Raw genomic sequence first — 24,933 nt, 5'->3', positions numbered from 1 at the left:
TCAATTGAGTTTTTAAAGATGTCTTAAATGCTTAGATTAATTGTGCTAAATATGATTTTTTTTTCTTTCTCAGATAAAAAATCATTTTTCAGTCCCACTTTCTGTTTATGAAGGGGACATTTTGTTGGGAACGGCCTCACCTGGAAATGAATTCAACATACCATTAACATCTTACCGGTGATTTTTTTTTTTTTTGTCTTTTTACTTTAAGGTGTCTTGTAGAATTTTTAGTTTCTGATTTTGTAGGGCTACTTGTCTTTAAGTGATCAAAGTTTAATAAAATTTTTTCTATTAATAACTTGTCTAACTTATTTAAGTTTCAGGGTACTTGAAGGTTTGGGTTTTTTAAAAAAAATATTTGATGCAATGTATTTAACTTATACTGTATAAATTATTTATGCTTTTACTAGTAAATACAGTTATTACATGCTTATAGTATAGCCATTATAGCCATAATAATTTATACATGATTTTTAGAAAATGTTGAATTGAGCATGATTGGTAGCATTTGGATTTATATACAACTATTATGAAATCATTTTCATTTTTCAAAGGTTTTACAGTAGAGTTTTTTAAATCCCTTTAGAAAACATTTTATCTTTTTATCTGCATATTAATTGTTCAGTGATAGATTATATTGCAAATAGTGACATATAGTACATCGATCTTAAATATTAAAAATTAGATTGAACTTGATAAAAAATCTTATATGTAAAATTCTTACAAGATACTAATGAGCGGCTAGTCTTTAAAACTATAGGATTAATATCACAACAAGTATTCTGATATTTATTTTTTTATATTCTGGATATTTAATCAGGAATTGAAAATAATCTCGGGGATATTGAACTCTACTGGAAAATATTATCTCCCTGGGGATAAGCACTGTAGTTTGTCTAAGTACCATTTCAGAACACACACTAGCCCCGTGCCTAGACCTTTGCTGTGGGAACAGTGCTGAAATACCCTCTGTGTCTCTTCTGATCTATGTCCAGAGTTTATGATTGGCTTCCCGATGCTTACAGAGTCTGGGCACATAATTTTTAGTTAGGATATCTGCTAATTCCTTCTAATCCTAATGAGTGTTTTATTGCTTAGTTCAAACTTGCTAAGAGAAAGAATTTTGTTTTTCAGAGAATAACAAAGTAGTTGTTTATTAATATCTGATCTTATTCTAGGAAAGATTTTGGGTGGGTTACAAGATTAGATTAAAGATAGCATGTGGGATATGTTTAAAAATTTCTGTGAAGTTTATACTTCATCCTATTTTATTTTTTTAAAAAAATATTTATTCATTCATGAGAGACACAGAGAGAGAGGCAGAGAGAGAAGTAGGCTCCATGCTGGGAACCTGATGTGGGACTCGATACCAGGTCTCCAGGATCACACCCTAGGCTGACGGCGGCGCTAAACCGCTGAGCACCCCGGGCTGCCCTATACTTCGTCCTGGAATGAGAAAAGTTAATGGCATTCTGCTTTATTTTTAATAAATTATTGCTATCTATTTTATGACTCTGTCCATAGAAGAGAAAATTTAGGCCATTAGAGTATCTTTACACTTTCTTATTCAAGGCTAAATATTAATTTGTCAACTAGAAATTAATTAATTTTAATTAGAATTATTAGTGATGAACCAGCTTGTATTTCACATTAGATATGTTTCTAATCCAATTCTTAGATATAGGTACCCTTACATTTAAGGTATGAGATCTTAAATTAAGAAATGACTACCTTTCCCTGAAGAACTTAAATATACTGATTTTTATGTTTAATTCATTTAACAAATATTTGTCAGGTGTTTTGCTGTGTGTAAGGCACTACTGTGGAATACCAAGATGAGTTGGGCATGGGTGACCTTTGAGAGATTGATACATTATGTAAATATGAGATTGATACATTCCATGAATACAGTAGGAAGAAAACAGTGGGTTGTAGGGAGTTACAGAAAGGTAGTTGCAGAAAACCACGAAAACAAAGAAGGTATAACGATGGACTCCTGGGTGAGATACATGAATTAAAGGTCAAATATAATGAATAATGAAGTGCAGATTAGCAGAGAAGGGCAATCTTAAGTGGAAGGAAAGTATGAGACCTGAAAGCACAGGGTTTGTATGAGTCTATTAAGAATAGTTGGGGGATGATTGGAGTGTGCATCTGTAATATATAACATTTGAAACATAGTTTAAGTTCACATTGAGGAACTTGCTCCCTCCTTTTCTTGCCCTCATTTATGTTAATTTTATCTTTGTCTTTAATATCATCTTTTTCTTTGTTCTTCTCAGAACATTTGATGTCCTGTTTTAAAACCTTTCATTCCATCAGCTCTTCTCATACAGAACCTCTTGCCATTGATCATCTTTCTCTCACATTTTCTTCCTGTTAATTTCTTAAACTTTCCTTTAACCTTGCATATTTCTCTAATTCAGGTCTTCTGTTCAAAATAAAGCTTTTTTGGCAAAATTGTTACCTCTACAAAATGCTCTGCAACCGTCTAGAAAGATTTCACACTTTCACACACTCAGGCGCCATGCACATGTTTTTTTGTATCTATCACAATGCACAAGTTCTAACATTACATTTCCCATCTGATTGAGATATCTGTAAGAGTAAAGAATGACTTACTCATTTGTTCATTTCCAGTTTTACCTTCTCATTGATAAATAATGGGTCCAGTCAAGGTTTTGATAATCTGGATGAGTTTATTGGCATTAGTTTAATTTAGAGAAAATCAAGTTTTTTAAGTATTAAAAGAATGAAAAAGAGAATGAAAATTACAGAGAGAATGTAGAAACGAAATAGGTTAAATCTGATAACTGATTTAATAGATGATTAGACTTATGTGTATGTCAAGGGAGATGGAAAAGTCCTATTTTTTTTATAGTCCACAGTGCTAATATAGTTGGAAGTCCCTGAAAAGGGACACACAGAGAAGTCCAAACCATTTTGGAGTTCAGGTTTGGAGTTTAGTCTATCAAATTAAGTCACCATCACACATCATTATAGAAGTGTGTAGTGAATATTTTAGGACTAGGGCTTAGGACAAAATCTGTACTGGAGCTGATATTGATAGTTGTTCATTTGCAAGAGACAGTGTCACAATTATAGGCAATTGATTTTACAAGTATAAAAATATTTAAGTGTTTATATTTGGACAAGTTAGATTTGAAAAATGATTAAACCTAAAATATAATTGAAATAGTAAACAGAGTGTGTGATATTTAAATATAAGAATTAATCATACATGATTTTATCACTGTCTTCTTGCAACAACTTCTGCAACTATGCTCAGTGTTTAAGCAATAATCTATTGAAAGCTTTTGTTTGATTAACATTGAAAAGCTGATGGTTATTTGTTTTTCAATAGAAATGTGTTTTTAGTTTCTGAATTCAGTTATGCCATGTACTTCTTATTAGCACCACATTTTCAGGAAAGCCAGTATTTTTAAGTTAAATGTGCAAATCAACAAATATTGTATATGTTTGCTTTGCATATAGGATCTATTAGATTATATATTTTCTGTAGGAAACCAGGTATTGTGAACTTTATGATAGTAAGTTTCTAAGAAAAATGTTCTCCTAAGAACCAAATAACTTGATTAGTTTCTAGAAAATTAAGATATGACAATATCTATTTACCAGTCTGTCTTCACTATCTCTGAGAAGAAACTATAAAAAATTTATTACAAAAGCAGGGAGTGATGTAATTTTATTGTTCCAAAATAGTAATCATTTATGTTTCCTTTTAAAGCAAAAGCATATTGTTTCACCCTTTACCACAGATCACCCCTTTCTCTGAGGCCAGAAGATGAGGACTATCAAGCATGTGAAAGAATTGACTTTGAAGAAATTATAAAAAATGATGGCACTTTTCTAAAAAAGAAATGTAGATCTATAAATGCTGCTAAAAAACCATTTATCATTAATGTTGTCCCAGAAAAAGATAATTTGGCTTCTCTGTCCGTGTATTCAGAAGATGGTTGGGATTTACCATACATAATGCATTTGTGGCCACCTATCCTGCTTCGAAATCTTCTTCCTTACAAAATTGCTTACTATATAGAGGTATTCTTTAATTTTTTTTAATGCCTTCCTGTCTTTGATTTTATAGTTTTGGTTATTTAAAGTTATGAGCAATAAAGCAACGTCTTAATGTTACCATAAAAATGATAATACTGGTGAGTGGGTAGTCTAGATGTTTTTCAAAAAGAAAAAAAAATACATATTTTCCACTGATTTACCATAGAAATCTGGCTATTAAATTGAATATAAGTTACATGCACAAAGGTGATAATGCCATTTTGAAAATCATTTATGAAAATGATATATATATTTGTTTTTTTTTTTTTTTTTTTTTGTCGTGTATATTTTTTATTGGAGTTTGTTTTGCCAACATACAGCATATCACCCAGTGCTTATCCCATCAAGTGTCCCCCTCAGTGCCCATCACCCAGTCACCCCCACCCCCCACCCACCTCCCTTTCCACTACCCTTTCCACTACCCCTTGTTCGTTTCCCAGAGTTGGGAATCTCTCATGTTCTGTCTCCCTCTCTGATATTTACCACTCATTTTCTCTCCTTTTCCCTTTAATCCCTTACATATTTTTTATATTCCCCATATGAGTGAAACCCTATAATGTAATATTTCTATTAGAAAATAGAGCTAATAAAAATTGCCTATAATTACATCATCTGAAAGTTGCATGTCAAATGAAGATAGCATCTCAGGTTTAGAATACAAGCATACCTCACTTCATCATACTTCTCAGAGAAACTGTGTTTTACAGATTTAAGGTTTGTGAAAATCCTATGTCAAGCAAGTCTGCCAGCATCATTTTTCCAACAATATTTGCTCACTTCATGTTTTTCTATCATATTTTAGTAATTCTCACAGCATTTCAAATTTTTCATTCTTAATTGTTATGATCTGTGATCAGTGATTATGACTTGCTGAAAGCTCAGAGGATGATTAACATTATTAGCAATAAGTATTAAGGTATTTACATTGATTTCTAGATGTAATGCTATTGCATACTTATTAGACTACAGTGTAGTATAAACTTGACTTTTATATGCATTGGGAAACCAAGAAATTTACCTGACTTACTTTATTGCAATATTTGGTTTACTGTTGTAGTCTGGAACTGAACCCGCCGTAGTATCTCTGAGATATGCCTGTATATATTTTTAAAATTATTTCCATGAATGTACATCTCATTTATTATATATTTAAAAGATGGACACTAGCTTTTGAAACAAGTATGAAAATTAGTCTTAAAATAATATTCAAATACTAGACTTAAATAGGTGGAGAAAACACTCTTATATTATTCTCTAGTTTTTGAAAAAAGATTTTAATGCCCTATAAAAATACTTTTTCTTTTTTAATACTTTTTAACAGATACCATCTCATTCCTTCCTTTTGCTATAACAGGGATCTTTTTATCCTAAGATTCTAAGTAGACCTTGCATTTGCCATGCTTGTCAAATATAAAAAAGGAGTTCCTCATTTTAGTCTATTAATTATTAGTTTTTATTGTCTATTAATAATTCAGATTTACTGTATGTTTAAACTTGTCTGATAAATTGTGGGGGCGGGAGTTAACATATCTGTGGTTTAAGTTATCAGTTTTCTATACATTTGGCAGATACCATAGTGGCTAACAATTTAAACTTTGCTAGCAGACAGATTTGAGATTGAATCCTAGCTCTATCATTTACTAGCTTTATATTTTCAAGCAAGTTGTATCATCTTTTTAAATAATTTGTCCTAGTCTATAAAATAGGGAGAGTAATGAAACTTGTATGATTGGGATATGGGAAACTTAAATGAGGTAATACCTGTAAAGGACTTAGCATAGTGCCTCACAGGCACATGGTTGCCATTTATTTAACCTCCCTCACATCACCACCAACCACTACTATTCTTATTTTGTGGAATATTAATTATTTTCAATTAATAATTTATATAATATTTGCTTTAAGTAATTTAAAATCTTAAGAGCTTCCTGTGTTCTAAAAACAGGAAGGAATCAGGCTAGAGATAATGGAAAAACTGGGGATGTATCTATACATGTCCCGTTCTTACAGAACTTTTGATACTTTTAGAAATCACATTCTATTTGCTGGTTTCTGAAGGATATAATAAATTTTTAGGAAGACCGTTTAGCCATGATATTGAGAGAGGATTATAAGGGACAAGAGCAGTTAGGAGACTCTTAAAGTAAGAGGTCACAGTGACATGAGCTATTGAGGGTAACGAAAGTGTGGGCAGAGATAAATGAACAGCTTTGAGACATGTAAGATGCAGTATCAATAGTGATTGGAAATGGGTGATGAGGGATTGTTAAAAAACAATAGGAATTAGTAGGGATTGCTTATTTTGGATTACTGTCATTTTTTCATCTTGTAGTTTTCAAAACTAAAATCACTAGTGGATAATATTTTTAAAAATATTTTACTAATTATAGTGTTTTATTCCATCATAGTTTTACTTTATGTTATTTAATTTTATCCTCACAATAATCCTCTGAAGTAGATCATTTGTACCATTTTACAAATATGATTCAAATCTCAAATAATTTATAGTTTACACAGCTGGCAGAGTTAGAGCACAAATATAAGTCTTCTGTCTTGCTCTGATAGAGGTGTGTCAAAAGCCTTAATGTGTATGACATCTGGAATCATTATATAGAATTTTTTGGCATATTATTCTGACATGTTTAAAATTTTACTGTATTTTTTTTATTACAGGGCACTGAACATAAAGTTTATACTCTAAATGAAGGACATTCAGCCCATATTTGTACTGTGCAGTTGGATAAAGCCAGACTACATTTAAAATTACTTGACTATCTTAATCATGATTGGAAAAGTGAATATCATATAAAACCTAATCAGCAAGATATTAGTTTCATCAATTTTACCTGTGTTACAGAAATAGAAAAGACTGATTTAGATATTGCTATCCATGTGACTTACAATACTGGCCAGACAGTTGTGGCATTTCATAGTCCTTACTGGATGGTCAATAAAACTGGTCGAATGTTACAGTATAAAGCAGATGGAATTCATCGAAAGCATCCACCTAATTATAAAAAGCCAGTTCTCTTTTCTTTTCAACCAAAGCACTTTTTTAATAATAATAAGGTATGTAAGGTATTAAAACTTTCGTTCTTCTTTAGCTATTTTTCATTCCTTTTAGTTTCTAGAGTTTTGAAGAATATTATGAAACATAACATTTAAATATTTGAAGTTTTAAAAGATTAGAACTTAGTATGGGAAAATGTTTAGTGCATTAATATAATATTTGTATTAAAAATGCAAAAAAATTTATCAATTGAAGGAGGAATTTTTAAAGGTACCTAAATTGTAATGTATTCGGAATATTTTTTCCTAGGTTCAGCTGATGGTAACTGATAGTGAATTGTCAGATCAGTTTTCGATTGATACTGTTGGTAGTCATGGAGCTGTTAAATGTAAAGGTCTGAAAATGGACTATCAAGTGAGTTCATTCTTTGCTTGTGGAGAAAGTTCTACTTAAAGTGTGTGTACTAAATTTTTATAAGGATGTTGTAATAATGTAAGAGTTTTTGAAATGCTGATTTTTTTCCCTTTAGGTTGGTGTCACTATAGACCTCAGCAGTTTTAACATTACCAGGATTGTGACATTTACCCCTTTTTATATGATAGAAAACAAAAGCAAGTATCATATATCAGTAACTGAACAGGGAAATGATAAGTGGCTCTCTCTTGATTTGGAGCAGGTGGGTAGATACATTTCCAAAATATACCTCTTTGGATTTTCATTTTTCCTTGAACTTAGATACCTGAAACCACTATGTAGGTTTTTAATTGCCTACCTATACCCTGTTTTGTTTGTACCAGGCTCTAGATATTTAATTTTTAAAAACCAAACCTTGTCATTTAGGAATGCATTGCTTGATAAGGGAAGTAGATATTTAACAGCTAGTAACCAACAGTGTAAACACAGCAATAGAAGACTAGATAAGGTATGAATGCAGGAAAGAGTAGGAAATGATTTACTGTTTCCACAAAGCTGTTAGGAATGTTTTCGTGGAGTAAGTTAAGCCAGTTGTTTTAAGAAGATGGTAATGACTTAGGAATGAAATTTTGATTCTATTCCATCGTTAGCTATCAGACAACTGGGTAAAAGCTTTCTAAAGGAATGCCTGAGGTTACTGGAATATTTAATTTTTGAAGAAATTTTATTCTAAATATGTTAAGATTATAAGAGAAGTGTTTGCTATTTATAGTCACTGTTCTTTCTAGCTTTTAAACCATCTTGCTGGTATCATTCTTCTTGACATTCTTTAAATTTTCCTTCAGAGCTCATTTTGGAGGGAAATACTGTCTGTGTTAATCCATAAAAGTTTTTTTAATCTATCTTTTATAATTTCTCTTGCTAACCTGTTCTATTTTCCCCCAACATTTGTTGATTTTACTCCACTCCTTTATGGCTCCCACTTTAAAAATTCTTAAAAATTCTGCTATCATTCCTTAGAAGTCATTTTTCTTCCTAATTGCCTCATAATCTTTATCTTTTTTTTTCTTTTTTACTGTTGTTTTTAATCTTTGTCTTTGATATTCTGTAGTCATACTACTGTCTACATGTGGGTTCTTTTTATATATCCTGCTTTGAGATTTGTGGATCGATCTATTTCATACTTGCTGTATAATTTGTAACTGTGTCTCTTTAAATATTGCCTCTCCTTCATTGTTCCATTTGCTGCTTCTTGACCTTTAATCAGGCAGTCTAGACCTCCATATTCTATCTTCCATATCTCTTAACATTTTTTGTTTTTAGTATTTTCCATCTATTTAATTCTCTTTGCTGCATTCTAGATAAATTCTACACCTGTATCTTTAATAAATTTTCACTTTTACTCTAAGTTGCTATTTAAGACTTTAGTTGAGTTTTCATTTGAATAATTATTTTCAGAAGTTCTATCTTTTTTGAAGTCTGCCTATTCATTCATTAATGAGTATTTGTATGTATTCTTTATGTGCCTTTTGATATACACCTGTTAACAGAACCGCAAGTCCCTGTGCTTGTGTAGTTTACAGTTCATTGGGGGAGGGGTGTAGAAACATTAATAGTATCATAATCAATTAGTAAAATATATAATATGTTTAAACGTGAAAAGTCTAATCAGGGAAATGCAAATAAGACAGGTATTAAGTATTAAAAGTTCTAGGAAGCACAGAGTAAGCTGTACTTTTATATAAAACTTGTAGGAAATGTGGGAGGTAGCAGTTGCCAAGAGCTCAGCTGAGCTGCCATGTGTTGGAGTAGCTGATGAGGACAACAGGTCAAAATGAAAGTAACAGTCGGGCCTTCGGTCACTAACTGGCATAGTATAAGCAAGAGGCTAAACTGGAGAAAGCGTCAGCTCTCCCTCCACCCACTCTATCCCTGCCCTGTACCAATTTCCCTACAGAAGAGCATTGGTCAGGGATCAGGTGGATCAGCACAGACTTAGAGATTGTGTCACTGTCCAGGGAGCCTTGAACAAAAGATTCATCCAGTTTTAGTGACCTAGAGGATGAACAATGACCAAGGGGAAGAGCTAGGAGTAGAAAAGTACTGAATACTGAGAGGAGAAGAAAAGCATCTTCAAGGTTCTCTCTCTCCTCTATAAAGAGGATCAGCCAGGGTAGATGCCTTGAAGTGGAAAGATTTTGGCATGTTTGTGGGATAGCAAAAGAGGCCAGTATTACTAAAGAGGGGAAAGTAGTGGAGAACAGGACATGTAGAACTTTGGGAGCCATTGCAAAGATTTTAGCTTTTGCTCAGCATGAAGTGAAGACCTATCAGACGGTTTTGAACAGTGATTAGTAAGCTCTCAATAAATAATTATTGACTGAATATATAATTTATCTTTGCAGATATTCCACATCTGCTTATTAGATCTAGGATTCTTGGTTGGTTGGATATAGAGCTCTCTGTATCTAGCCAGCCAGATGCTAAGATTACCAACCCTAGCTTTGTTTTGCTTTAGAGATTTTCTAGGTGTATCTTCCTCCATACTTAGAGCAGCTCTATGTCTTGATTTTATATGTCTATTGCAGATAACATTGATGGGTCTTGGCTTTTTAAAAACCTAACTTATAGCCTCTGTCTTTGAACAGTTTATATTTACATTAAGTGCAATTGCAACTGCATAACAACTTATTTTTTATTTTACATTCTCTGTTTCTTATTTTCAATTTCAGCTTTTCTTTAGATAAAATTTCTTTGCTAGTTTAGAACTTTTACATTTTAATTTGTAGTAGTCAATCTTAAGAGGTGTACTCGCAGTTATTGCTCCTGTTGATTGGTTAAACTACCTAGATGTCTGCCTACTACAAAAGACAAGTATGTTAGCACTTTCTCTAGTCACAAGATTTTGAGCACATGACTCTTTAAAATGATATAGTGGGTATCTAAGCATATATCATACATTTTTAAGTAAGCCAAGGCTACCAGGGAAGAACAGGCTTGGGAAAATTTAGAAAGCACATTGTTTTTAGTCTTCTCAGTTCCTCGTGGGAAGTATAACACTTCAGTTAGTATTGCTGTCTTCTAACTCTCCCACAGAAGTTCTGCTAGGTTTCAAGAAGCCCTGAGTTCAGAGCATTTCTAAGTTTCTTTTATTTATTTATTTATTTATTTATTTATTTATTTATTTATTTATTTATTTATTTATTTATTTATTTTTTATTGGTGTTCAATTTACTAACATACAGAATAACCCCCAGTGCCCGTCACCCATTCACTCCCACCCCCCGCCCTCCTCCCCTTCTACCACCCCTAGTTCGTTTCCCAGAGTTAGCAGTCTTTACGTTCTGTCTCCCTTTCTGATATTTCCCACACATTTCTTCTCCCTTCCCTTATATTCCCTTTCACTATTATTTATATTCCCCAAATGAATGAGAACATATAATGTTTGTCCTTCTCCGACTGGCTTACTTCACTCAGCATAATACCTTCCAGCATTTCTAAGTTTCTTATGGCCTTAACCGTGTCTCATAACTAGTTCCATTGTTACCACTTAAGGTCAGATAAGGCTGGTATTAACAAGCTAAAGCACTTGGCTTTAACATCCAAGTTCCTCCCACATTGCTCCAGGCCACATCCTGGTGATGAGTGTCACACATGAACAGTGTCACTGAAGTCTGTGAAGTCATCAGTCTGGTTGGGACCTGTTGCGGTAAGACAGGTGTATGGAACAGTTTACAGACAGCTTCTCCTTTCCTCTTCTCTTAGCTCTTTGTTTCTGTTTCTGTTGTCTGGACTTCTCCTTTGGTGCACTGCCTGCCTCTTGATTTATTAGTTTGGATTCCAGATCGCCGATGTCCATGTTCTTCCTTAAGTTTTTTTTATTATTTTTTTATTTTTTTATTTATTTTTTGTTCCTTATGGTTTTGAGCTGATTTTCTACTCTGAACTTTAGGTATTTCTTTTACTTTTTTTTTTTTTTTTTTTTTACACTTTTATTGAACTTGGATTCATACATGACCTGATTCAACATTTGCATGTACTTTGTTGTTTAATTACCAAATGATACCCACAACCTGATGATGAGTTTTAGGAATTGAATATACCCTTGTTTCAAACCAACACTTGCTTCTCAGCTGTTTTCTCATGCTGATTTTTCAGCCCTCCTCTAGATCTCTGGACCACAAGGAAGTCTCTTCTCCAGCATTCCACTTACCACAGCTCCTCAACTTCCCACCCATCACTGCTTGTATTCGCACTGTCCACAGGTGGTGTCCTGTCTCTAAGTAGGCAGTTCATAGCTCTTCATAGCCAAGCAACCCAGTAACTAGAGCAGTGTTCAAAGAGATTTATTTTAAGTCTATCCTGGTGGGTTTATTAAAATGATAAAATCTTGATGATGAGATCTTTTTTAAAAAAAATAAATGTATGCAATATATGTTTTAGTGTATCCCCTTTTGGCCTGAGGATGCTTCTAATGCACTTCTTATTCAAGTTGAAAGACATCAAGGCCCTCCCAAAAAGATACATTTTAACAAGCAAGAGAATTGTATTTTATTGCGCCTGGATAATGAGGTGGGTGATCTGGTGCACGTGTGCGTGTGTGTGTGTGTGTGTGTGAGAGAGAGAGAGAGAGAGAGAGAGAGAGAGAGAGAGATATTAGAGAAGCTGTTATATACTTGTAATTTTGTTCATATCTTTGATTTTTTTCCCTTTCACCAAAAAGGAACAAAAATTTTCTTTTTTGTAAGGGGGAAAAAGTCCTAAAACGAAGCAGAGACATAAAACAATTTAATTGTTAAACAGAAAGCTAGAGTGTGTGAATACTAGAATATACCACATCTGAAATTTGACTCATCTGTATATTCTGATTGAGATTCATGATTTTCTGGATACGCAGTAGAAAATCCTGACTTGCTTTCTTAATCATCAAAAAATATATTAAGTTATGAACAGTCTTATTAAGTGTTGTTAGTTAATATTCTTTGGAAAATGATCACATAAGAGAATATTTTTCGGGCAGCCTGGGTGGCTCAGCGGTTTAGTGCTGCCTTCAGCCCAGAGCCTGATCCTGGAGACCGGGGATCGAGCCCCACGTTGGACTCCCTGCATGGAGCCTGCTTCTCCCTCTGCTTGTGTCTCTGCTTCTTTTTCTCTCTCCCTCTCTTGTTTCTCATGAATAAATAAATAAATTTTTTAAAAAAGAATATTTTTCTTTCTTTCTTTTTCCTAGCTTGGAGGTATTATAGCAGAAGTTAATTTGGCTGAACATTCTACAGTTATTACATTTTCAGATTATCATGATGGAGCAGCTACATTCCTATTAATAAATCACACCAAGAGTGACATTGTTCAGTACAATCAAAGGTAAGAATATTATCACAAATATGGTGTGCCCCTGATTTTAGCTGAGTCTAGGTGATGAGACACTGACTTTATGATTATTTCTTAAGAATAACTATTATAAATAAATAAATAAAGAAAGAAAGAAAGAAAGAAAGAAAGAAAGAAAGAAAGAAAGAAAGAAAGAAAGATTATTTCTTAAGAATAACACTGATGCGGAGTGCATGGGTGGCTCAACTGGTTAAGTGTCTTACTTTGGCTCAGGTCATGATCTCAGGATCCTGAGATCCAGCCCCTTGTCTGGGCTCTGCACTCAGCAGGGAGTCTGCTTCTCTCTCTCCCTCTGATCCTCCCCCCCTCCCATGCTTACTCAAGAGTTCATGCAGTCTCTCTCTTAAATAAATAAAACACTCTCTCTGTCTATGTGTATATATATATGTATGTAAGTATGTATGTATATATACCCACACATATATATTCTGATAATACATATATAACTGATAACAACATTAAAGCTATATAAAACAATATCCTCATTTTTTAAAAACAGATACACTGAAATATGTAAGTATAAAACTGACATTAATATCTGTAGTTTACTTTTTAAAAATTTGATGTAACTGATGTAACCTTGTATTTCGGGAATACATTGTAGTGATTCAATATTTGTATATATTGCACACTGATCACACAATAAGTCTAATTAACATCCATCACCATGTATAGTTTCTTGTGATTATAACTAAAATTTACTCTTTCCTCCACTTTCAAACATAATATATAAATATTATGTTTATACTAAATACTAATTATACTTTGTAGTATACTTCTATATTAGTTTATACTAATATTAGTTATACATAGTATACTAATTATAGTATACTTATTAGTATAGTGTATATATAGTATAGTATACATAAGTATATACTAATTAGTATATACTAATATACTAATAAGTATATTAGTTTATACTAATACATAAATATATGTTTATAGTAAAATATAGTATTAGCTATAGCCATCATGATGCTGTACATTACAACCCCATGATTATTGTATAACTGGAAGTTTATACCTTTTGACCCCATTGTCCACTTCATCTATCCCCATCTCTAACAACCACCACTCTCTCTTTTTTTTTAAATCTATGTGTTTGGATTTTGTGTGTGTGTGTGTGTGTGTGTGTGTGTGTTTGGCTTTTTAGATCTCTCTCATAAATACATACATATCATACAGAGTTAGTCTTTTTTTGTCTAATTTCACTTAGCTTAATGCCCTTGAGGTCCATCCATGTTGTCCCAAATGGCAAGATTTCATTGTTCTTTATGAATGAATAATAATTATGCTATGTACACATCACATTTTCATTATCCATTCATATTATCCATCCATTTGATGGGCACATATGTTGTTTTCATGTTGTGGCTTTTGTAAATACTGCTCTAGTGACATGAGGGTTCAGATTTCTTTTTGAGTTAGTGTTTTTATTTCACTACCTCAATCTACGCACACAGTTTTCAGTTGTACCTTTGCATGACCAAAGCATTTTTCACATTGTGTTGTCATTGTCTTGTGAGTTTAAGACTGTATATATGTATAGTTAACATTATATGAACATTATAGTTTTATTTTCTTTTTCATTGCCTATCTAAGATAAATTTGAGATGAATTTTCTTTTAAGAAATATTCTGCAGTGATCTAAATAGATTAAAATTTACATGAATTAAGAGCATTTCTAAATATTTTTAAACTAATTTATCTGGTTTACATTTACAACTGATGGTTTTTTTTTTGTGGAATACACAATGCCTATAGGGCTGTTATCTCCCTGCTTTTCTTTCCTTGGCTTTGTTTTTGTTGTTAATATGATTGTTCATTGTCTCCTACAAATATAAATTATAGCTCTCAATTTTCTTAATTCCGTAGAAAAACTGTGAAAAGAAAACCATAATCCTGAAATCTCAATACTGTCACCATTTTGTTGCATTTCTCTTCACACTGTTTTACTGTTGCTGTCTATGTTTCTGAGTCTCTTGTTTTTAATAGCTATTGTGAACATGTAAATTTGCTTTAAAACAATTTTTAGTGAATGCTTTATATCCCATCATTTAGATGTGCTATGAATATTATTGAGATTTTTGGTTATTGTCTAATTTTATAATGTTAGAATCTGTTTCTTTTAATAAAGATCTTTAACCCATTTTTTTGTAGTCCTTCTGATAACTAAGATTTCTTCCTTTATTTTGGTAATATGGATTATTCTTTTCTAATGATGATTTGGAAAATTCTGTTTTTGTTGTAGATTGCTACTTTTTTGTTCATGAAGATTTTGGTGCATTTTAAATTTTGAGTGAAACAAAATCTGCTAATTGACCCATGGGGGATAAATGGAATATTTTCACATTTTCAGTTTCTCTTTCCAAATTCCCAGTTTCTTATGAATATAATTTGGAATTTTTGATTCATATTAATATAAAACAGTTTTTCAAAAATGTATTTATTTAAGGCTTTTTTTGGCATTTGACAACTCAGTTTCTCTGGTTTAGTTGCTTAATATTTTTATGTCCCAGTTTTACTTATTTAAGTAATGGCTGCACCTGATGTGGAGCTTGAACTCAAGACTCCAAGGTCAAAAGGATGAACTTCCAGGTGAGCCAGCCAGGTGCCCCACATGCCAATTCTTTAAATTTTCTTCTGAGTTCTTTCTGGCTTGGTTGGGAAAAACCTTTGAGTTAGGTTTTCAGTAAAGGTTTGTGGATATTATATTATGCTATTGCTTGTTTGAGAATGTCTTACCCTTGCAAATTAATGAATTTGACTTAAAATTTTAAGTCCTAAACTCTTTTTTCAAAATTGTATGGATACTGTTCCATTGTTTTCTGGCATTCAGTATTGTAGAAAAATGTGAGAGCAGTCTTATTTTTACTCCTTTGTGGGTAACTGTGATTTTCCTAGATGTTTACTGGCAGATTTCCCTATATTTCGGTAAAACTTAAAATTTTTACAAAGATATGTCTAGGATAATATTCTGTTTTCATTAGTTTTCTGTAATGCCCACATTGAACTTCTGGAGTCAGCTGCTGCTTCAGCTCAGAAAAGTTACATTCTGTTATTTCTTTGGTTTTGTAAGTTCTCCAATTTTTTGTTTTTCTGGGAATTATTTTGTAAGTTGATTGACTTTTTTAGATTTATATATCATGTCTTAAGATTTTTTAAAAGATAATTTAGCTGTCTTGTTTTTGCCAGAATAAGACTAATACTTAGGAAAGAGTTCCCAATTAAATTCTCTCAGATTTAGTATAGATAATAGTTGGAATAATTTCCTTCCATAATTCATTTATATTAAAACAAAAGTTCACAAGTTTTAAAAACTTGAAACTCTTTATTTTGTGACAAATATTTCCCTTGAAATAGTCTCATTTTCTTAGAAAACCTCTTTTTCATTGTATAAGGAAAAAAATTTCAATCTAGTCTTAATCAGGACTGTTACAAGTCTCAACTAGTGGATTTAGGATTAAGTGTTATTTTAGATTCCTTATATATTCATATGCTTGTACTTAGTTTAATGTGTATTTTTACTGTTTATGGTAGTTCTCTCAGTGAAATAGAAGATTCCCTCCCTCCTGGAAAAGCAGTATTTTATACATGGGCTGATCCAATGGGCTCTAGAAAGCTGAAGTGGAGATGTGGAAAAAGCCATGGTGAAGTAACACAAAAGGATGTACGTATTGGGTTGAGTATTATGTTATTCTAAACATCCTTTTTTAAAGATATTATCTTTCAGTTTTGCTAGTTAAAAGGCCTGTTGTGTGCCTGAACTTCTAAACTGCCAAAGCTAGAATTTAGTGATTCATCACTTAAATTCAACATATAAGTGAAATCACATGGTATTTGTCTTTCTCTGACTTATTTTGCTAAGCCTAAGTCTCTAAGCAGTAGAAAGAGAAATCAATCCCATTTGTAATTGCATCAAAAACCATAAGATACTGAAGAATAAACCTAACCAAAGAAGTAAAAGATTGTACATCTTATGAAAGAAATTGAAGATGACACAAAGAAATGGAAAAACATGGAATCCCTGGGTGGCACAGCGGTTTGGCGCCTGCCTTTGGCCTGGGGCGCGATCCTGGAGACCCGGGATCGAGTCCCATGTCGGGCTCCCTGCGTGGAGCCTGCTTCTCCCTCTGCCTGTGTCTCTGCCTCTCTGTCTCTCTCTGTGTGGCTATCATGAATAAATAAATAAAATCTTTTTAAAAAAAAAAAAAGGAAATGGAAAAACATTCTATGCTCAGAGATTAGAAGAACTAAATCTTATTTAAAAAACTGCCAAACATTTTAACTAAAAATTCAAATTCAAACTTTAACCAAAAATGTTTAAAAACAGAAAGGGTCCTGTTTTGTCTACATCATTATTCGCTGCTATTATGTTATAAAAGATACACTGGGGTTAGGTGCTTTCAGCATTTATCTCCGATACAGGGCACTGCCAGTCATTTTAGGACAGTGAGGCTTCTGTGAGGATCATTTAGGGACCAACTAAGGAATTTATTTTTTGAGTGGTTTGGTTTTTATAATGATAAAGTTATATATAAACATTTTCCAGTGACATTTTGAATGACTTTCAGGAATTTTTATTAAGATGTTATTAGTTTTTCAGGACGGGACGCGTGGGTGGCTCAGCGATTAAGCGCCTGCCTTTGGCCAGGGGGTGATCCTGGAGTCCCAGGATCGAGTCCCACATTGGGCTCCCTGAATGGAGCCTGCCCCTCTCTCTCTCTCTCTCTCTCTCTCTCTCTCTCTCTGTGTCTCATAAATAAATAAAAAGCTTAAAAAAAAAAAGGATTATTAGTCTTTCAAAATTCATCTTAATTTAACCCCTCTTCTAATTTTTTCTTTTCCTTACCACTGATTATTATTTCTTCTTACCAATAGACCGGTGGTTATCTCCCATTTTAGAGGGAAAACTGAACATTACATCACTAAGTGTGTTTTTATTGTGGGTTTGGCTTTGTTTAATTCTCTATCAAATTAAGGCAGTTATCTTCTAGTTTGTAAAAATATGTGTGTATGAAAAAATGAATGAATACTGAATTTTTATCATTTGTTAAGCTTTTAATTTTTTTCTCTATGAAAATGATTTGTGATATTTGGATTTCAACTTATTTGAGAGGATGATTTATGTGGTTTTATATAGTTTTATATATTAGACTAGTCTTGTGTTTCTGGAATTGACTTGCTAATATTTTCAGACTTTAGCCTGTATTCATGAGAGTAATGTCCGTAATAGAATTTGATATTTAAGGTTATGCTAACGTTTAAAACATGTTTGGAGATGCAATTTTCATATTTTCTTGAAGAGTGTATGTAAGATTCATATGTTTTCTTTCTTGAATGTTTGCCAGGTTTACCAGTGAAGCCAGGACATCTTAGCCTACAGTTGTTTTTGAAGGAAGATTTTAAATTATGAAATTCTGTTTTGTTAATATGTTAGGACAATTCAGTTTTCTATTTCTGCTTGTCATTTTGCTAAGAGGTTTCCCAAGAATGTGTTTATTTCATCTGATTTTTCTAATATGTTGATTAAAATTTTTTATCCTATCCATCTTTTTAATATTTATAGTGCTTCTCTTTTTCATTCTTGGTATAGTTTATTTGTGCCTTCATTTCTTTTCCCTTCATAAGTTTTACTTAAGATTTCCCAATTTAATTCTTACCTTTTTCTATCAGAAAACCATTGTTTTGCTCTTTTGATGATCTCTTTTATACATTTGTGTTCATTTTCGCCTATTTCTACTTTATATTATATTCTTTCATCTTTCCTTTCTCTAAATTCTTGAGATAGGGGCTCCTGGGTGGCTAAGTCAGTTGAGCATCTGCCTTTAGCTCAGGACATGATCTTAGGGTCCTGGAATCAAGCCCAACATCAGGCTACCTGCTCAACTGAGAGCCTGCTTCTCCTTCTGCCTGCCACTTACCCTGCTTGAGCTCTCTCTCTCTCAGATAAATATATAAAATCTTTTAAAAAAAATTATTGAGATAGATACTGTGTTAGTCTGCTTGGGCTGCCATGGCAAAATACTTTAGACTGAGTGGCTTAAATAACAAAAATTTATTTCTCAGTTTGAGAGCTGGAAGCCTGAGATCACAGTGCCAGCATGGTGAACCTGGGATGGACTCATCTTAACTTGCAGTTGATCACTTTCTCACTATGTCCTCACATGGTGGAGAGAGAAGGAGTGAGCTCTGTGATATCTCTCATCAGGATACCAGTCCTGTTGGATCAGATCTCTAGCCCCTCCTCTGTGGTGTCATTTAACTTTAACTACCTCCGTAAAGGTCCTATGTCCAGAAGAGTCACAGTGGAGGTTGGGATTTCAACATACAACTTGGGGCAAGTGAGGGAGTACAGTTGAGTTAATAGTAGACACTGAGATCAGTGGTTTTCAGTTTTTCACCACTTTTTATATCAGATCACTTCAAGTTACAGATTTCCCTCCAAAAACAGCATTAGTTTTATAGCACAAATTTGATATGTCTTATACTTACTATCCTTTAGTTCAAAGTATTTCTTAAATTTCATTTTTATTTATTTTTATATTCCACATATATTTTTTTGTTTTTCTATTTTATATATTTTTCTGTTTTGTGATTTGTTATTTATATTTTGATTTCATGGCTACTTAGGTCATTGCTTAATTTTCAAAAATGTGGATATTTTCTAATTGTGTTTCTTGATTTCTATCTTAATTCTACTGATTTGAAAAGAACATACTCAGATTCAGTCCTGAAATTTAATGAGATAGATTTTGTGGGCCAGCATGTAGTCATTTTGTGAATATTTCATGTATATTTGAAAAGGATATATATTCTGTAATTGTTGGTTACAATGTTCTGTATATGTCAGTTTGTTCAAATTTATTAATTACAGTGTTTAAATCTTCTAGCTCATTACGGGTTTTTTTTTTTGTGTGTGTATTTGCTTGTACCATTGTATTTAAAAGTTACCATAGGTATATATGTTCATTTTTTGTTAATTTTGGCTTTTATGTTTTGAAACTATGATTAGGTTGATAAAATTTAGAATCGTTATATCTTCCTGGTAGGATGGTCACTTTAGCATTTAGTCATGTATCATTAGTATATAATTTTGCAATGCCCACCATTATATATTTTATAGATTTAAATATTTAGATTCTCAAAACTATCATAGATTACAGTTTGCAGCTGCCTACTCAGAAGGGTACAGGCCAGGTAACAGTATGCCAGCTGGGAGCATCAGACATTTTGCCCATCAGTTAAAGAACCATTCTCTTTGGTCACCTGTAATGAGAGCTTTGTAGTGATGGAACAAGGCTCACTTGGGTGTGTTATGAGCCCCTGTAACCTACAAATCCTATTCCTCATTGCACATATCTCTTGTAACAACCCATGAGCATAGCTTACTGGTGTTCTGCAGGATAGGTAGACATCATCACACTCAAAAGAAATCTGTAGCTTCTAATGCTACTACAGCATGCATTCTGTAAATTAGTACTGGTGCCATTTTTCCAATAATATGAGGACTTTAGAACTCTTACTCTGCCCCCTTTCATCTTACATACTGTTGTTGTGTGTCTTATTTCTAAATACATATTATATATATTATGTCTCATAAAAAGTATTGTTACTGCTTTCTGCAACTAACAGCGCATTTAAATTAACTCACGTTTTTCTTCTGTTTTTCATTCCAGCTTGTGTCTCCATGTTTCCATTTGTGTTAATTTTTCTTCTCTTCAGTATTTTTCTAATGCAAGTTGACAGCTGACAAATTCTTTCAGTTTCATTTGTCTAAAAATGTCTATATTTTGTAATTATTTTGTAATCTTAATTTGATCTGTATCTGCGGATTAGTATTTTTGAATATTTATATCATATAATGATAGTTAAACTTTATAAAGATAAATCTGAAATTTACTACAGAATATTAGAAAGACTTCAGAATTACTTGGAAATAGTTTTCTTATTTTTCAATGTAGTTTTAGTGCTGTGTATTTTTTTGAAAGTATTATAAATAGCTTAACTCCTCCTCAATACTGACTATATAGTAACCACTCCGCTTTTTAATTTCACTGCATTATAACATGAATGTTTACAATACAACATGTCCCACCCTCCCCCTACCATCTTGGAGGAGACACATTCCAGGACCCCTAGTAGATATTCAAAACCACGGATAGTACTAAATCCTATATAAACCCATGTGGTTTTTTTTATGCATACATATCTGTGATAAAGTTTAATTTAAAAATTTCACAGTGAGAGATCAACAGCAAATCTAACAATAAAATGGAGCAATTATTTACTGTAATAGAAGTCCTAGGAATGTGGTCTTTCTTAAAATCTCTTATACTCCATTTATCCTTATTCTGATGATGATGAGATGATAAAATGCATACATGATAAGATGAAGTGAGATGAAAGATGTAGGCACTGGGGAGATGATAAAATGCATACATGATAAGATGAAGTGAGATGAAAGATGTAGGCACTGGGATGTAGTATAAGACTACTATTGACCCTCAGGCTGTACGTTTAGGAGGAGGATCATCTGCTTCTGGAATATAGTTTACCACAAGTAGCTGAAACTGTGGAAAGCAAAACCAGAGAGAACTGGACTACTGTATATTAAAATTTGCTGTTAATCAGAATATTCACTAGAATACTGACTAGAAATTCATGGCTGTTATTAGAATTTGCTGTTATTTATTTTGTTGAACTTCAAGACCCTGATATTAACACAGTGCTTATAAATCAGGGCTTCCTGCAGAATTAACCATGTGGTGAATATCTGTGCTTTGTAGAGCATGCAGCGGAAGTGTCAGTTATTTTTTATTCTATTTAATTCCGCTTTGTAAGGAAATACAAATTTCTTACTGAATAATTTTGAATATATAACACATTGATTAGTCTTAGAATAAAGCAGAGAAAATAATACTTTGCATTACTGATTAGCTTACAAAGGAAGACTAGATTTTATTAAGATGTTGAAAGAACAATAACACTTGATCTGTCTTCATGATTAATAACTTCATAATAATGGCATAAGCTAACATCAACTGATTTTAATTATGTAAATTTCTGACATTATATAAAAATTCATTTAGTATGTCCAACCCTTTGAAGTAGTTGCCATTATAATTCTCATTTTTCAAATGTGAAATCTAGATATCCTGATTAAGACTCTAATTTTTTATTTTTTTGATGGTTTTGTTTTAGGATATGATGACACCTATAAATTCGGGGAAAAAGACCATTTATTTAGTTTCATTCTTTGAAGGCTTACAACGCATTATTTTATTCACTGAAGATCCAAGGGTATTTAAAGCAACATATGAAAGTGAGAAAGCAGAGTTAGCGGAGCAAGAAATTGTGTTGGCCTTACAAGATGTTGGAATTTCTCTCGTCAACAATTACACAAAGCAAGAAGTAGCCTATATTGGCATTACAAGGTTGGATACATTTAAATGATTAGCTCTTAATCATTAAGAATGGTGATTATAAAATCTAAAATAACATAGTTTAAGTTTTGTGTTTTAACTATTATACTAAGGTAGTGCTGATTTAAAAATACTCTTGAGATTTTTTTTTGCCTTTTGAGATAAAGATATATCAAAAATCAAATTTACAAATCCTGTCTTAGGTTGATTCTTAAAGCTTTCAAAAAAGTTAGCTTTACTCAGCTTTTCAAAAGTATACTTTAGCATGCCATAAGGAAATATTTAATTTTCCATTACCACCTACCACAGTGTACAGTATAGATGCTTCATAAATAGTTATTGAATATAGCCAATCACTTTTTAATTTGATCTTGACACTTTAAGATCTAATAAGGTAATATGGAATATATCATTCCCGATGTAAGTCATCACCAGTAAAACTCTTTTCTTTCTGCCTTTAATCTTCCTGTTCATAAATATTTAATACATAATACAGTTAATTTGTTTGTATTAGTGCCTAATTTGAGGGCATCCAGTCTGTATAACCAGGATAATGTTTTAACCCTTGAAATTAAACTCTAAAATAAGCATATATAATATCAAAAGATTATGGCATAGGGCAGCCTGGGCGGCTCAGCGGTTTAATGCCGCCTTCAGCCCAGGGTGTGATTCTGGAGACCCAGGATCGAGTCTCACGTCGGGCTCCCTGCATGGAGTCTGCTTCTCCCTCTGCCTGTGTCTCTGCCTCTCTCTCTCTCTCTTTCTCTCTCTCTCTCTCTCTTTGTTTCTCATGAATAAATAAAATCTTAAAAGTATATGGCACAGGTTTAAATTTATTTTTCTATATAAATTCATCTAGAAACACCCTTGACTTTTCATTGAATGGAATCAATGCCATTTAAAAAAGAATATTAAAAACTGGGCAGCCCAGGTGGCTCAGTGGTTTAGAGCTGTCTTCAGCCCAGGGCATGATCTTGGAGACCTGGGATCAAGTCCCAAGTCGAGCTCCCTGTATGGAGCCTGCTTTTCCCTCTGCCTGTGTCTCTGCCTCTCTCTCTCTCTCATGAATAAATAAATAAATCTTTTAAAAAAAATATTAAACACTTTTCATACAAATTTTTATTATTCTCAAGAAATGTTTATTATTTGCTAAGTGCTATATGCTAAATGATGTGATGCAAAGGGGAATAATACACAGTTCCTGCCTCTCTGTTTATTAAGTGAAAATAAATTTTAGAGGGAATTAATAAATAGAATACTTAAATAACTTACATAGGTAAACAGAGTGAAATAATTTTAGAATGTGGATGGATGCTTTTATTATGTATTTAAGTCTTTTAGCAATTTTTCAGTAAATGAGATTTGTTCCATTCTCTCTGGGATTACTATTTCACACTTTTTCTCATTTTTTAAACCCCCATTTTCTCTCACACCTCACTGCCTTGTATCTCATTTCACTGAGGAAATTGAAGCAGTCAAAAAAGAATTTCCAAAGACCTATTCCCCTAAATCACAACTTTCTACCCATGAACATTTTTTACCTACATACTGTGCCAATATCTTCTCCAAGGTTATCATAGATACATGTGCTCCTATTTTAGAATATTTTCAACTTTGCACTCTATTTAATTTCCTTTTGGCTTATTGAGACATTGATCCTGCAATTCTCTTCTTTCTCTATCAATAATTTTTGGCTCTCTCTCAGATTATTTTCATCAGTATTATTCAGCTCAATGTAAAAAATTCTCTTGAGCCTACTTTCTCTGCTACCTACTGCCCATTTCTTGGCTTCCCTTTATAGCCAACCTCCTCAAAAGTGTTAATCAGTTACAAAAGAGTTTAATATACTCACTATCTCTGATTATTATCTTATCCATTCTTTCTTTAACTACTCCAGCAGGGTTTTGCTTTCAACACACCTTGAAACTGGTCAAAATCACCAGAGACCAGTCCTCATGGTGCTTAAGTTTATAACACTTAAAACAGATCCCTTCTTGATAGTAATGTTTGTTGACTTCCAGGATACCTCACCATCTTGGTTTTTCTTTCTTTCTCAGAATTCCCCATCTCGTGTTGGTTTCTTATCTTCTCAAATGCTTAATATTGGGTGCCCTGAGACATGAGTCCCTCTTCTCTGTTTCAAATACCACTTATTAGCCAATAGTTTTAGCAGTATATCTTTAACGAGACTTTTATTCTAAACTCCACACTTGTACATCCACCACCTACACAAAATATCTACTCTTGTATCTGAGACTTCTTAAACTTCATATGCATATAACCTAACTCCTGTTGTCCTTCTCCCAAATCCTCCTTCCCTATTGAAGCTAATGGCAATTCTCTCCTTTTAGTTGCTCAGGCCGAAAGCTTTGGAATCATCTTTGATTCTTCTCTTTGTCTCACACCCCACATCTAATCCATCTAGAAGCTCTGTGTTGACCCTATCTTCAAGATAGACACAGGGTCTGACCATTTCTTACTACTTCACTGTTGTACCCAAGGCAGAGCCATCAACATTTTTCTCCTGGCTTACTCCATTAAACTCCTAACAAGTTTTTCTGCTTCTGACCTGCATGGACCTGCTTCTCCGTCTGCCTATGTCCTTCACTCCCACTA

At 32.9% G+C, this 24,933-nt stretch overlaps 1 protein-coding gene across 6 annotated transcripts in view; it reads left to right on the top strand.

Moving 5' to 3' along the window:
* VPS13A (vacuolar protein sorting 13 homolog A) overlaps nt 1–24,933 on the top strand; it is a 235,170-nt gene that overhangs the window by 160,322 nt on the left and 49,915 nt on the right. For all 6 annotated transcript variants that reach the window (XM_072837699.1, XM_072837698.1, XM_072837702.1 and 3 more), the window contains 9 exons: nt 74–177; nt 3,780–4,062; nt 6,751–7,146; nt 7,397–7,501; nt 7,617–7,763; nt 11,945–12,073; nt 12,732–12,865; nt 16,433–16,562; nt 22,097–22,329. In XM_072837699.1, coding sequence (XP_072693800.1) covers nt 74–177; nt 3,780–4,062; nt 6,751–7,146; nt 7,397–7,501; nt 7,617–7,763; nt 11,945–12,073; nt 12,732–12,865; nt 16,433–16,562; nt 22,097–22,329 — 1,661 coding nt within the window. The remainder of the gene's footprint in view (nt 1–73; nt 178–3,779; nt 4,063–6,750; nt 7,147–7,396; nt 7,502–7,616; nt 7,764–11,944; nt 12,074–12,731; nt 12,866–16,432; nt 16,563–22,096; nt 22,330–24,933) is intronic.

This window comes from Canis lupus, chromosome 1 (genome assembly GCF_048164855.1).
Source record: "Canis lupus baileyi chromosome 1, mCanLup2.hap1, whole genome shotgun sequence".
NCBI classification, from domain to species: Eukaryota; Metazoa; Chordata; class Mammalia; order Carnivora; family Canidae; genus Canis; species Canis lupus.
This window is presented reverse-complemented; position numbering and strand designations above follow the sequence as displayed.